At 41.6% G+C, this 15,799-nt stretch overlaps 1 protein-coding gene across 2 annotated transcripts in view; it reads left to right on the top strand.

The window, feature by feature from the left end:
• Positions 1-15,799, top strand: part of NTRK3 (neurotrophic receptor tyrosine kinase 3) — a 460,742-nt gene that overhangs the window by 164,137 nt on the left and 280,806 nt on the right. For both annotated transcript variants that reach the window (XM_070953879.1, XM_070953880.1), the window contains exon 4: positions 11,109-11,177. In XM_070953879.1, the coding sequence (XP_070809980.1) occupies positions 11,109-11,177 (69 nt within the window). The remainder of the gene's footprint in view (positions 1-11,108; positions 11,178-15,799) is intronic.

The following is a 15,799-nucleotide window of genomic DNA, read 5'->3' as shown; positions in this document are numbered from 1 at the left end:
ACGCACATAGATATGTTGTAAATGGGAAACGTGGGGAATAAGTTTGCAAAATTAGAAACCCTAGGACAGGGATGGCTAACCTTTTTGCCATCGCGTACCAGGAGGGGGGTGGGTGGGTGTGGGTGTCACGCACGTGCATGCCCACACCCATAATTATATGTGCCCCGCCCCCATGCATGCACCCGCGACCCCCCCTGCTCCCCCCCACTCCTGGCACACGATGGCCTGGTAGGCCCATTTTTCTTTCTCTATGAGTCTGGGGTGGGCGAAAACGGCCTGTTTCCCAACTTCCGGTTGGGCAGGAAGTGATGTTTTTTGCTGTCCCCAGCCTCCAGAGTCTCATAGAGAGGCCCTGGAGCCAGGTGAGAGAGAAAAACAGGCCTTCCCCCCCCCCCCAGGCCCTCTGGAGGCAGGAAACAGCCTGTTTCCCTACTTCTAGTGGGCCCAGAAGGTCTGAAAATCAGCTGGCCGGTGCATTCATGAGAGAGCTTGCGTGACCACTGATATGGCTACACGTGCCACCTGTGGCATGCATGCCATAGGTTCGCCATCACGGCCCAAGGATGTCATTCAGAAGTATCCGTGAGACCTTAGATACCTCCCTTGGTATGTCTGTGACCTACCTGATCTTTCCCTTTTATAAAACAATGAAGGAAAGCTGACAGACTTTCAAAGCAAAGCACCAGCTCTTTATTTTCAAGATATCTCTAGGTTCGACTTAGGTTTCTTGAAATAAGTAAGTAAAATGGTCAGCTCATTGATTTGTTAGAACGTATGTCCATCTGCTTGGTAAAAGGATAAAAGAAAGTATAAATAATACAGTGTTTTTTGAATGACGGGGCTTAGAACATAGAATTGTAGGATGGGGAGGGACCTCAGAGGTCTTCTAGTCTGCATTCGAGTTTGGAACGGTTTACCTTGAGTTTGTATTGATTGTTTGTTCATGTATTATTGAGGTTGAAGCTGAAGAAGTTATTGACAGCTAAGACTTCCAGGTACAACTTTACCTGGAAGCAGTGAATAAGAAGATTCTTTGAACAGCTATGGTTTACCTATGTTGCCTAGGATACTGAAATAACATCTCAGAAACATATGGAAGACTGCTAAACCTTTCCTCCATCAATAGTAGGGTGTTGTACCTTGCTAGGATGACCTTTTTGCTCTGTATGCAAAAAGAAGTAATCCCAAGGAAGTATTTATGAGTCTCAAAAAGACTATAAAAGAGATTTTTTTTTAAGGCAGTCAGGAGGTGTATCAACTCTGTCCTTCTGGACATCTAAATCAAAGTGCTTTTTGACGTCTTCTGACAGGGCCCAGTCATATTAGGCACGGAGGGAGAAGTTTTCTTGGTATACAGGTAGTCCTCGACTTATGACCACAATTGAGCCCCAAATTTCTATTGCTAAGCAAGGCAGTTGGTTAAGTGAATTTTGCCCCATTTTATGACCCTTTTTTGGCCACCGTTGTTAAGTAAATCACTGCAGTTGTAAAGTAAGTAATTCGTTTGTTCTATGTATCTGGCTTCCCCATTGACTTTGCTGGCCAAAAGGTCCCAAAAATGTCATCACTTGATCCCAGTGCAACCATCATAAATATGAGCCGTTGAATTTTGATCACATGACCTTAGGGATGCCGCAACGTTTGCAAGAATGAAAAATGTTCATAAGTCACTTTTTTTCAGTGCTGTTGTAACTTTGGGCGGTCATTAAAAAACTGTTGTAAGTCGAATCTCGTCTATTTGGGCAAGGCTATTCTGGGACATTCGGTCGATGTGGGATCCGCGGTTTTTATTTTATGTTCGTTATCTTTCTGCTGGTGCCGTTGTAACTTTGAAGGGTCACTAAATGAATTGCTGTAAGTGAAGGATGACCTGTCTCTTCTAAGCAGAAGTCAACTTACTTGTGAAAATAGGTTGAGTCAGCAATTCACCTCCAACGGATCAACTTCGTCCGTATTTCAAGCAGCGTCTTCTTACACTGGCTGTCCTGGAAGGTGTTCTGTCCCAGCTACGGACCCCAAAGAACACAGCACACACAAAGTCCGTTCAAACCTTGGTTTACTAAATAAATCAGTCTTTTACAACAACGGCTGTTAATTAACTGCATTAACAGCCGCCAAAAATTCAAAGAAAGCTTACTGTGGTTGGCAGAATGCCCAGAAGCAATTTGCAGGAAGCTGATAAGATAAGCAAGACAAGACACGAAGGTATGTGAACGAAGTTGTTCCCTGCAAATTGCTTCAGTCGTCATCCTTCCTTAAATAGGCTAAGGGAGTGGCCAATTAGCCCCAAGCCTTACTCTTGAGGAGACCTCCTCCTGAGGAGCCACTCCTGTCTTTTGGCAGCTCTGCGCGCCCGTGCATTGAGAAGAGGCTCCTCCTCTTTGTCCTCTTCACGTAAGGGAGCTTCTAGAGGTTCTGAAGGCCCTGGCTGAATCTCCACCTCTGGCACCACATCTTCTCCAGCCTCCTTATTGTCTGACTCGAGTGCCAGCTGCACAGGCTGCTGGCACAGCACCACACCAGCCTCCTCGCTGTCTGAATCAGCTACTAGCTGCACAGGCCACAACAGAAGGTGAAGCAAAACACAACAACTCCCTAAAATCCTGATAAATTTTGATTACAGGACTCCAAAATGCAATGTACTATATTAGGATAAGCACCGGATTGTCTGCCAAATGGCAAAAGGCTTAGCATTTAAGCATCCGATGATATAATGGTAAGCTGGAACTGAAAAGTTTCTGTTGCAGCTAGTGTGTCTAATTATTGCATTAGCGGCCTTTTGAGCCTGGGCTATAAATTCATGGATTTGACAGATGCTGGAAGTGAAGGACTGGAAGTAAACATTGAGATATTTAAAGACCTTGACCTCAGAGGTAGGCTTCATATAATTTAACAACTGGTTCACCCAGTACCGAAAATGTCAGTGCATGTGGCTTCTGCGCATGTGCGCGCCCTTCCGTGCATGTGCTTTGCTCGTGTGTGTGGCTTGCACGCATGCACGTGACTTACAAAACGTGGCTAAATAGGATGGCATAGCGCCCAGGGTGGGCAGATTGCAACAGATCCGAACCAGCTGAATCCCACCATTGCTTGACCTGCTCCATTGAAAAGCCATTGATATTCCACAGTGATTGATAATATCGATAAACAGTGGAATTTTCATTTTGGAAGAGTTTATTTTTAACCCCTTGGTGTGGCTATATTTAGGGGAAATCAGGAGTTGTTAACCACAACTGTAACAAAAAGCCTACTTGTGAGAAAGAGAAGGCAGCAGTGTCATTGCCATGTTTGCTCAGGGGCCACTATTGAATCAGCAGCTCATGTTTTACAATACTTAACTGCCTATCAGACGTGGTATTTAGCAGGTTCTGACTGGTTCTGGAGAACCGGTAGCAGAAATTTTGAGTAGTTTGGAGAACTGGTAAATACCATCTCTGACTGGCCCCACTCCCATCTATTCTCTGCCTCCTGAGTCCCAGCTGATTGGGAGGAAATGGAGATTTTACAGTATCCTTCCCCTGGAGTGGGGAGGGAATGGAGATTTTACAGTATCCTTCCCCTGGAATGGAGAGGGAATGGAGATTTTACAGTATCCTTCCCCTGGAATGGAGAGGGAATGGAGATTTTACAGTATCCTTCCCCTGGAGTGGGGAGGGAATGGAGATTTTACAGTATCCTTTCCCTGGAATGGAGAGGGAATGGAGATTTTACAGTATCCTTCCCCTGGAGTGGGGAGGGAATGGAGATTTTACAGTATCCTTCCCCTGGAGTGGGGAGGGAATGGAGATTTTACAGTATCCTTCCCCTGGAGTGGGGACGGAATGGAGATTTTACAATATCCTTCCCCTGCCACGTCCACCAAGCCAAGCCCACAGAACCGGTAGTAAAAATAATTGAATCCCACCACTGCTGCCTATGCTCTACTCAGGCTCTTCGGTTAATATCTCCAGGAACGTGGCAAAAGTTCTCTTCAGTTTCTATATTGGGGTTTCTTTGTATCCCTCCTGAGGTGAGCTTTGTGCTCACCTCAGGAGTCAAATGCGTGCATTTTTTTTCCTAGTAAAGAAAAACTTCTTTGAAAAACAGAGATTGGCGAAAGGCTCAGGAGTGCAGTATAACTCAGTTCTTGCGCTGAATTATCAACGAGGCGGCCAAGTTCTTATTCACCGTGTACAATATATCTGGTTCTTCATTTTTTCTGGCTTTCTAACTTTTTAATTTCAAGGGAGAGATTTCCAGGGGAATCCAAGGAGGACTTTTCTCATGCGTCTTTTTTCCATAATAGGGCTGATGCCCCCCCTCCCCCCCATTGAAGGAAGACTCTTGCATTTGCAAAATTGTGGAGAATTTCTACTTCGCTTGCACAAAAGAATCATCCTCTTCAGAGATTTCTTGAAATGACACTCATGCCCAGCCCTACTTTGTACATAGTGAATAGCTTAAGTTCCCTTCGGTGAACATTATCTTGGCAAAATGCACTTGTCAAAGGAACCTAAGCTGAAAACTTGACTTCATGCTAAGGTTATGAATAGTTAACATGAACCATAATTGTTAGCCTTATTTGTCTGGCCCTACTCAGGGACGCGGTGGCTCAGTGGCTAAGAAGCTGAGCTTGTTGATCGAAAGGTCGGCAGTTCAGCGGTTCGAATCCCTAGTCCTGCGTAATGGGGTGAGCTCCTGTTACTTGTCCCAGCTTCTGCCAACCTAGCAATTCGAAAGCACATAAAAAATGCAAGTAGAAAAATAGGGACCACCTTTGGTGGGAAGGTAAAAGCGTACCGGGCACCTTTGGTGTTGAGTCATGCCGGCCATATGACCACGGAGTCATCTTTGGACAGCACTGGCTCTTCGGCTTTGAAATGGAGATGAGCACCGCCCCCTAGAGTCAAGAATGACTAGCACATATGTGCGAGGGGAACCTTTACATTTACCTTTACCTTTCTAAGGTCCTACTCACCTCCCTCCACAATAAAGTATTTGGCTGTGACACTTTAGCCTTTTAAAAGTAGCTCATCATAAAATCTCCCCCATTTTTCCCTCTCATATGGTATATTTTTCAGACATTCCCCTCCCATCAGAAAAGAAAAAGGAAAGAAATATTTGAAACTTTTTCGATTTACACTGAATTCAGTTTTGCCTAATCAGGGTTTGATTAAGCCAAAGTTGGTAAATTTACATATGCATTTATGGACTTTGGAGACCATAATGGTATCGTTACCATTATGGTAAAGCGCCTTGGTGGCTCAGTGGCTAGAGTGCAGTACTGCAGGCTACGTCTGCAGACTAATGGCTGCCTGAAATTTGGCAGTTCAAATCTCCCCAGGCTCAAGGTTGACTCAGCCTTCCATCCTTCCGAGGTATTGTTGGAAGGAAAAAGAAGCCTTTCCCTTTAAGGATTGTTGGAAGGCAGAGCTTTCCCTTCTTGAATTCAAAACTCCCAGCTGGAGATAACTTCGAAATGATTGGAGGTCAGCTGCTTGAGAGCAGAATTAGTTTATTGTTCATAGGAAGGCAGGCAAGAAACAAATACAAGCACAGTGTTCTGAGGCTAGCCTGTTTGAACTGTAAGAATAACCCTTTTTTTATATCCTAAAACGTCTTTTGATTTTCTATGTGACCCTTTAAAGTCTTTTGAATTTTTTTTGATTTTTTTTTTTTAATTTGATTTATATGCCGCCCTTCTCCAGAGACTCAGGGCGGCTTACAATGCTTTAAGCAATAGCCTTCATTCTTTTGTATATTTTATACAAAGTCAGCTTATTGCCCCCACAAACTGGGTCCTCATTTCACCTACCTTAGAAAGGATGGAAGGCTGAGTCAACCTTGAGTCTTGGAGAGATTCGAACCAGCAGAAATTGCAGGCAGCTGTGTTAATAACAGGGTGCACTAAACCCCTGTACTATCAAGGCTCTGTGAATCCTTTGATTTGTGTGTGTGATTGTTTTATGGTGTTTAAATCCTGCTTTTTTGTGATTGGGTTATTCCATCCTGGATCTGGCAAATAAGTAATTGTTTTATAGTCCAAACAGTAGAAAACAGTAGAAAAACAGACTGTTTTTATAGAAAAACAGTCTCTGTTTTTCCTAGCCCTTTGTAGTTGTTTGTTCCCTATAATTAATCAGTTTGCTATTACTGTATTTTAGTGAATATCTCCTTTTCTCATGTGTTTAAAATTCTAATTACTTTGGCTTGATTTCTTTTCCTTTTTGGGTGTTTGCTTTTTTCTGTGTCCCATACCTGTTTGGATATTGCAGGCCTCTGTAATTTTGTCCTTCCTTTGTTGTGGAAAATAGGGTGGCTTCATTAACCGTTCATGGCCCATTGACAAAGATGGGGGCTGAAACTTCTGCCTGAGTTTCTGCTTATTTTCTTTTAGGGGAATTTTCCTGCTTTTTAAATATTTTTTTGAGTATCTTTTCCTTTTTCTAGGAGAAGAGTGAATCATATCTTCCAACAGTGTATAAAATGAGGACCCAGATTGTTGGGGGCAATATGCTGACTCTGTAAATCACTTAGAGAGGGCTGTGCAGTGTAAGTGCTATTGCTTTTTACATGGCACCTTAAACTAAACACACCACCTGATGACTTACTGTGCTACGAGAACCTAAGTTAAAAATTAATGCATGGAAAATGGGACAGAGACAGTCAGGTAGGTGGCTGTGACCCTTCTACCATAAACACTACTGGGGCAGATTCATTCATTAGTTTGAAGGAAACAGAAGCTATTTCTGTTTCCCATCATGTCAGCCTTACAAGCTCACATCCGTGGAAGGCTGAGATTGAACTATAGCTTCTTCCACAATGCACCATGTCGATGTTCTCCCAAATCCTAAACAGAACGGTATTTGAATGCCAAAGACTACAGGTCTCTCTAGATCTCCTAAGCCTTGAGCAGGACCCACAGTAGCAGCTCGCGGCTTTGTGTGTGGAGCGCATGCGAAGAGTTAAATAGTGATCTTGTTGTAGGCTGTGATGGCCTCGACTTCCCAGAGCTTGCTTCGTGACTTCCTCTCTCCTGGCTCCGAGCATTTCCTTTAGCAGGCTGCTGTGCCCTTAATGAGCCTCTGGGCTTCTTGCTCACGATTCGCGCACCTTGCCATTTGTGGCGGCAAACAAGGTCACAACAAGAGGGCTTTATAATGGGCAGTAGAGCTTGGAAAGAACCGTGCGCAAGGCGAAAGAAGGGAAGAATCCTGTGGCTTGCGTAACTCTTAGGAAGCATGTGTGAGACATACGGTGTGAGTGAGAGAACAGTGGAACTATGGATAGTTTTAGGAGAAATATAACATTTTACACAGTGGCAATGCAATACGAATGAAGGGTTTTAGGTTGTGAAGCTGTCCATGTATATGTACTGCAAGGGAAAGGAAGCTGATTCAAGCAGTACGGCAAGAGACGACTTGTTGAATAAACCACAATTGGCTTCAGATAAGGTGCTAAGCTGCTGATCATGGTTTATCAAGTCCTGTGGCTGATTCTCGTATGTTTTCCCCAAACCACATGATGATTTCACACTCTTTCCTTATGCCAGAAACATTACAGATGACTCATATAAAATCTGCTCAACAAAGCTACATTACAATTTTGCATAGTATGTGTACCAAAGGAATTCTGAATTTTATTCCAATCGTAACGGCGAAGCATTTTTGCATAGAAGTATCACTGTTTTGGTGTATGTGTAAAACAACTTTGGGTCAAAAGATATAATATAAAGGGGAAGTTTCAAGGATAGGTGTGGGACTGAATTTGAGATTTAGCAATAGCAATAGCATTTAGACTTATATACCGCTTCACAGTGCTTTACAGCCCACTCTAAGCAGTTTACAGAGTCAGCCTAATGCCCCCAACAATCTGGCTCTTCATTTTACTGACTTTGGAAGAATGGAAAGCTGAGTCAACCTTGAGCCTGGTGAGATTCAAACTGCCAAATTGCAGGCAGCCAGCAATCAGCAGAAGTAGCCTGCAGTACTGCATTCTAACCACTGCGCCACCGTGGATATTTACCTCAATATTGAATGGAGTCCATTAGGGTTTAATCTTTCTTGGGTTGATAACAACAACAAAAATATTTTTTTGACAGGCCCATTAGAAAAAAGTTTATGCCATGGAAACTTGCACATTAAAAGAAGTAGCCGTATAAGAACTTGGTAAACATATGCTGAAAATATTTATATGGAAGAGATATGAATATTTGTTTTATAAAATAAAAAAAAAATCTTCATGAGTTTACATCAAACCGTCGCAGAATTAACACATTGCAGAAATTTGTGAATGAAAATGGGTGGGATTTCTTTAAGGATATTTCTAAATAGTTCTTTGAAAAAGGCCAGCAGTGGAGTATTGTCCCTCATTTTTTAAATATTGTCTGACATTCATCCTTACATTATATGTCCCAAAGGTGCTTTTTCAGGAGGCAACTGGACTTTCTGGTTTTTTCTTTGAAGACGTTTCGCTTCTCATCCAAGAAGCTTCATCAGCTCTGACTGGATGGTGGGGAATGGAAGGATTTATATTCCTTAAGGACACAGACAAACCTCCAAGTGGCCTCAGTGACTCTTTAAAAGAATGCAAATGACGAACTCCCTGCAAGGAATATAAATCCTTCCATTCCTCACCATCCAGTCAGAGCTGAAGAAGCTTCTTGGAATGAGAAGCAAAACGTCTTCAAAGAAAAAATAAGGAAATCCAGTTGCCTCCTGAAAAAACACCTTTTGGACAACCATGACCTGAATGACTGAGAATCTATATAGACTTACATTATATGCTCAATGCTTTAAAATATTTACTTACAGAAATCTATATATATAATGGGTCAACAAAATCAAAGGTGTTTAAACTGACCGCATTGTGCAAATGAAACATTCTTTATTGTAATTTCTCTCTTTCTCTCCTCTTCCCTCTCTCCTTTAAACAAGATATTTGCCCAAAATATCTTGGAAAAAGAGTGAAGGGTTGGGGCAGTTGAGGATGCTGGCTTATAAATAGTTCCTGGGGTAAATAGATTTCACATCCTAGGGAAGGGGTTATGCCTTTCCCAGCCAGAGTGGGGACTATGAAGTTGATCTCAGGTTGCCATGGCAACAGTCTCAACATGAATAACACAAAGATGCAAGAAACAAATTTAGGCCTCTTTTTCTCATTCCCTTGGTGTTAAAATTCCTTACTCTAGATTTTGTAAAGTTACCTTTCTGGTATCTTCCCAGTTTTTTATATACAACCTGCCACCTGGATCATTATGCTCTACTCTAGTTTTAAGATGCTAAGGTTTGCATTGGATTACACATATTGTAGAATGAGAATCAGAATCAAAGCCAAAGATCCTAGAAATATGCTCTTCAACACAAAGACTGCCTTGTTGTTGTTAGTTGTGAAGTCATGTCCAACCCATCGCGGCCCCATGGACAACTTTCCTCCAGGCCTTCCTGTCCTCTACCATCCCCTGGAGTCCATTTAAATTCACACCGACTGCTTCAGTGACTCCATCCAGTCACCTCATTCTCTGTCGTCCCGTTCTTCTTTTGCCCTCAATCTTTCCCAGCATTAGGCTCTTCTCCAGTGAGTCCTTCATTCTCATTAGGTGGCCAAAGCATTTGAGTTTCATCTTCAGGATCTGGCCTTCTAAAGAGCAGTCAGGGTTTATCTCCTCCAGAACTGACTGGTTTGATCGCCTTGCAGTCCAAGGGACTCGCAGAAGTCTTCTCCAGCACCGTCTACTAACTTTTTATTGCTACAAGCAGGAACTTTGTTGTGTCATTTGATGGAGAAAATATTTGTTTTATACTTTTGTATGACTTTAATTGCTGATGGTTAAATTGGAGAGTGGGATATTATTGGGGTGATGTACATAATTTGCATCCTTTTTCTGTAATTTGCATCATGATGTCGCCAAACAAACTATGTAATTGATGCACATTGTATCATTCAAATGTCAAAGTTACGTTATTACGCAAATGAGTTAAAACACTGCAAAAATTTGATCCATGCATGCAAAGTCTATGGAATTTAACAGTCTAGTAAACTAGTCTGGTTACTATGCTGTTAGATGCCATAAGATACCCTACCCTGCCCTACTCTACTTTACCCTACTGAATTATACCATATTGTACTACATTACATTAATTTTCCTCATAGCTTTGCATTTCTTGATTGGATTTACAAATTGTGTTAAGCTATGATTTTGTTAACCATGATTTGTTAACCACAATGACTAGAATCACATATAGCCCCAAGACATGATTGAGTGCATTCCTAATGCTAAAATCAAAGCAAATCACATTGGAACTTAATCACTGTGATGTAGGAAACTCAATAATAATATTTGAATTGGTGGAAAAGCCTTGAAGATTATCTTAGTATTGTTTCCTTATGAAGATTGAAAGAACTATGGGTAAGAGAGAAAGGGCTTCTTTAAGATCATAAATGTTCAAATTATATCCAGATATTTATGTACATTATGTGTTTATCCATTGACATAACTATATAGTATTTATAACAGATAACTTTACTAGCGAACTATTATTACTCTATATTGCTCATATATTGATGATGAATTAGAAACAATGAAATTGCCTGCACAATTTTGGAATAGTAAATATTTTGGAATGAAATAGGTAAACAAAAAACCCATAAAGTAATACATAGTTGCTAATATGGATAATTTATGTTAGTTGCTGGATTCTGATGAATGTATAAAAATGTATTAAAAAAAATATTCTGGACATAAAACTTTGCTTTAAAAATGGCTAGAATGCATATGCTATTTTGATCAATATTTGCTTGCTTACTGATTCTTCTTTCCTTTAAAAAAAGATTACTAATTAATCATTGGAAATAACAGCTACAGATTATTCCTAATTTAATAATATCTATGCTCAGAGAGAACATTTCACATGCTGTCAAATTTTCCCTCAACTTTATTGTTCTCCTTTTAAGATTTAAATGGAAGGGGAATTCTGGTTTAATTCCAAACTTGTCATATTTTCAGTTCTAACTATTTTGGGCTTTTTTTTGTTTCAACTTACACTACTTGCTTGCAGAGGAGAAAAAGTTGCAAAGAAGAGGGGATGATGACTGATTGATTGTAAATTCTTTCTCTTTTTTGTCCCCAGAAATCTCTCAGGTAACCGGTTGACCACTCTTTCGTGGTTACTCTTCAAGACGCTGAGGCTTACAGAACTGTAAGTTTTCATTCAGGAGGCTATTGTTGTTGTTAGTTGTGAAGTTGTATCCGACCCATCGTGACCCCATGGACAATGTTCCTCCAGGCCTTCCTGTCCTCTACCATCCTCTGGAGTCCATTTAAGATCACACCAACTGCTTCAGTGACTCCATCCAGCCACCTCGTTCTCTGCCGTTCCCTTCTTCTTTTGCCCTCAGTCTTTCCCAGCATTAGGCTCTTCTCTCGACTTAACAACAGTTCGTTTCGTGACCATTCAAAGTTACACAAGCAGTGAAGAATGTGATTTAGGATTATGTGATTATTTTTCACATTTACAACCTTTGCAGCATCCCCATGATCACATGATCAAGATTCAGACGCCTGGCAACCGAACTCATATTTATGACGGTTACAATGCCCTAGTGTCAAGTGATCCCCTTTTGTGACCTTCTAACAAGCAAATTCAATGGGGAAGCCAGATTCACTTCACAACTGGGTTACTAACTTAAGAAATGCACCGATTCACTTAACAACTGTGGCAAGAAAGGTCGTAAAATGGGGTAAAACTCACTTAACAAATGTTTCCCCTTAGCATCAGAAATTTTGAACTCAATTGTGGCCGTAAGCCAGGGACTACCGATCAGGGGTGAAATCCAGCAGGTTCTGACAGGTTCTGGAGAACCGGTAGCGGAAATTTTGAGTAGTTCGGCGAAACGGCAAATACCACCTCTGGCTGGCCTCAGAGTGGGGTGGGAATGGAGATTTTGCAGTATCCTTCCCCCAGGAGTGGGGATGAAATGGGGATTTTGCAATATCCTTCCCCTGGAGTGGAGTTGGGTGGGAATGGAAATTTTGCAATATCCTTCCCCCAGGAGTGGGGAGGGAATGGAGATTTTGCAGTATCCTTCCCCTGGAGTGGAGTGGAGTGGGAATGGAGATTTTGCAGTATCCTTCCCCTGCCATGCCCACCAAGCCACACCCACAGAACCGGTAGTAAAAAAAATTGAATTTCACCACTGTTACCAATAAGAAAGAAAGAAAGAAAGAAAGAAAGAAAGAAAGAAAGAAAGAAAGAAAGAAAGAAAGAAAGAAAGAAAGAAAGAAAGAAAGAAAGAAACGTTGGTTTAGCATTATGTACATGCTTAGATTATATGCCCAGATTCCCTCTCGACCAAGAAAGATTTAAATATTGTAACTTGGCAAAGCCTAATAAATGCCTTTTATAGTCAAGCCACAGCCATATTGGTGTTGGTTTTGCTAGACTTCAAAAATATTGAAAGTTGGGCATTCAACTGGCATTGACTGGAATCTTACAAGCTACCTGAAAAGCCTGCGTGTTTGTGCCATGGGCTTGGCTGTGTTTCTGACACAAGCCCAACAAAACAGAGACATTTTGGCCTCCTTTGTTGCAACAACTGAAAACAGCATTCCTACCATTGTAGAGTGATAGTTTAGCATCTCCTTCAGGACCCGCGAAGTCCTTCAGGATCTAGCAGGTTTGCAGCCTTCTGAATTATAGATAAAGCATCCAGCCCTGCTCAGAAAGAATAAGCGGACACGAAATCAATGGAAAGCTGCCCTGGTAACCTATTTTGTGGAGTTTTAGCATAGTTGTGCCTGAGAAATAAAAACATCTATACGTTATGTAGGATTCATCCCAGAAGATCACAGTGATATCCCATTCATCCTTATCTGAGATCAATAAAACTGTAAGTGAGAAGCGACTTAGAGAAGAAGAAGGAGGAGGAGGAGGAGGAGGAGGAGGAGGAGAAGGAGAAGAAGAAGAAGAAGAAGAAGAAGAAGAAGAAGAAGAAGAAGAAGAAGAAGAAGAAGAAGAAGAAGAAGAAGAAGAAGAAGAAGAAGAAGAAGAAGAAGAAGGAAGAAGAAGAAGGAAGAAGAAGAAGAAGAAGGAAGAAGAAGAAGAAAGTAACCGCACAAGGAAAGTTAGCATGTAATCATCAATGTCACCTCAGCATATTTTATTACTATTTTTTCCTAGCTGTCAAGTGGTTAAATGAAGAGAAGACCAATGGCCACATTGCACAGATAAGCAACACCCATTCTCGGGGAGGGCATCTAGCAAAAACGCTAACATTGGCCGTGATCCTCTGCGCTAATGGTAGCATAAACATTTTCTTGCCCTATTTCAGTTGATAGTTTGAAGGAAGAGAATTGGGTTTGTGGCAATGGAGGTCTGGCATTTTCAGATTGGATTTTAAGTAGAACCAGGGTTTATGGAACATAGATAGCAGGCAGGCCTGTGTGAGAGGGGTGATCCATGGTGAGCCGCAGTGGTGCAGTGGTTAGAGTGCGGTACTGCAGGCTACTTCTGCTGACTGCTGGCTGCCTGCAATTTGGCAAATCAAATCTCACCAGGCTCAAGGTTGGCTTAGCTTTCCATCTTCCACAGCTGATCGTCGGAGGGAGCAGCAATGAGAAAAGCAGGCGAAGCGCAGAAGATTGCTTCACTTGCTAGCGCCTCGTTAGGGCTGAAAAAATCTTTGAAAAAGCTACATTCGGAGTATAAGACACACCCAAATTTTCAGCCTCTTTTAGGGGGGAAAAAGATGTGTCTTATACTCCAAAAAAGATGGCATCTCTTTCTACATACAGGTTCTCTCTAATTATCATCCAAAATTTCTGGCTTTCTAAGGCTTGGTTAAATGGTCTTCCATTGCATAGAAAAAGGTATATTTGTCTACCTTATTTTGAAGGTGCTGTAATTTTGTGTATATGTGTGTTTAGAAATTAGTGATTTCTAGTTTCTTATAATTATCTTGGCTTTGCCTGCCTAGGTGGTTTAGACGCTCCAATGTACCTTAAAGAAAATATATCTACTAATAACACGGCTTCTATGTCCATTTTTCCCTTTATCCTTTGGGATAAAGGCAGGAAAAAGTCAAGATAGATATATCTCCCCCATTATACTTTCTTGTCATGTTAGTTGAGTTAATTGGAGCAGTGTATTCCATGGCAGAGCATTATCCAATGTTCTGCCAAAATCTGCTTTGTCATTTCTCATACCTTTTCTTCCTTAAGGTGTTACTGTCAAAATATACAATACAATACAACACTACAGCCATAACAACTATAGTGTTGTTGTTATCTGTTGCACATCTGCCCATCACTCTGAAGTCCTCTTTGCCATACACACTTCCCAATCTGAGAAAGTTATTGACGGTAATCTTCCCTTTGGTATTTAATGGAAGCCAGGGAAGAGAAGAAAGACTGATCTGTTGTTCAGTTGCTAAGTGTCAAGAGTTTGTTGCAAAAATCGCTTCCAGAAAGCACACACAGATAACTGATTCAGCAGGATTCATTAACGTCTTTATATACATAATAACACATGAATTAAACTTACAATACCAACAGCAGATTCTTCAACGTGGTAGAGAGGAAAGATTGTAAGTTAGTTCTTAGTTTCAGTTGAGCAGACAGGCATGACTGGACTTGTTTGCAGCTTCAGAACTCAGAGCTTAATACAGAGCCACGCCCAGGCTCCTTCTGGTTTCAGTTTCCAATTCAGCTCTCATTGGCTGACCCAGTTTCCATGCCTATTCATGGGCTGACCTTGTTATCATGTCTTCCCAGTCATGAACACTCATACACACTTGCACTAAATCATGTCTGACTCTTTATAATCCCATGGACCAATGCAAGTCAGGCCCCTGGTCCTCCACTGCCTCCCAAAGTTTGTCTAAATTCATCTTCATTGCATCGATGATACCATCTAACCCAGTGGTGAAATCCAATTTTTTTTACTACTGGTTCTGTGGGCGTGGCTTGGTGGGCATGGTGTGGCTTGGTGGGCGTGGCAGGGGAAGGATACTGCAAAATCTCCATTCCCACCCCACTCCAGGGGAAGGATACTGCAAAATCTCCATTCCCATCCCACTCCAGGAGAAGGATATTGCAAAATTTCCATTCCCAGCCAGAGGTTGTATTTGCTGGTTCTCCGAACTATTCAAAATTTCCACTACCAGTTCTCCAGAACCTGTCAGAACCTGCTGGATTTCACCCCTGATCTAACCATTTCATCCTCTGCCGTCTCCTTCTCTTTCTGCTTCCCACCTTTCCCAGCATCAGTGTCTTCTCCAAGTGAGTCCTCTCTTCTCCTTGGGTGGCCAAAGTCTTTGAGCTTCTTCAGCTTCAGCATCTGTCTTTCCAAAGAACAGTCAGGATTGATTTCCTTTAGGATTGTCTGGCTTGATCTGCTTGCAGTCCAAGGGACTCTCCACAATGAAAGATAAGTCATTCGGAGGCAGCTTTTGGCCGTCTCCGCTTCAAATAAGGGAAGGAACAGCCTCACCTCGTCCTGAGAAATCTGTAACCTGATATTTTTTTCTTGGAAGCACACAATCATAAAAGCAAATGTGCTTTTAGCAGACTGAAAAACCAAATTCAATAGTAATGATCTTTTAAACCTTTATTCAACAAATACCAGGCTCAAAATACTCACGCCATGTTTCTGATAACAACCAAATCATAGCTTCCTCGGCAGTCTTTAATCCTTTTTTGAACCTCATTGTAAAACAAGCCTCCCTCCATGATTGTTCCATCTCCACTCTTTTTTTTAATTTCCTCCTCTTAGAAAAATTAAAATGCCACCTTAAATTCACTTGCCCTTTCCCAAAATAAATG

This window comes from Pituophis catenifer, unplaced genomic scaffold, assembly GCF_029215685.1.
Source record: "Pituophis catenifer annectens isolate HBS135680 unplaced genomic scaffold, rPitCat1.0.hap2 SCAF_14, whole genome shotgun sequence".
NCBI classification, from domain to species: domain Eukaryota; kingdom Metazoa; phylum Chordata; class Lepidosauria; order Squamata; family Colubridae; genus Pituophis; species Pituophis catenifer.
Note: the sequence above shows the minus strand (reverse complement) of the source record. Positions and strands in the feature narration are given on the sequence as shown.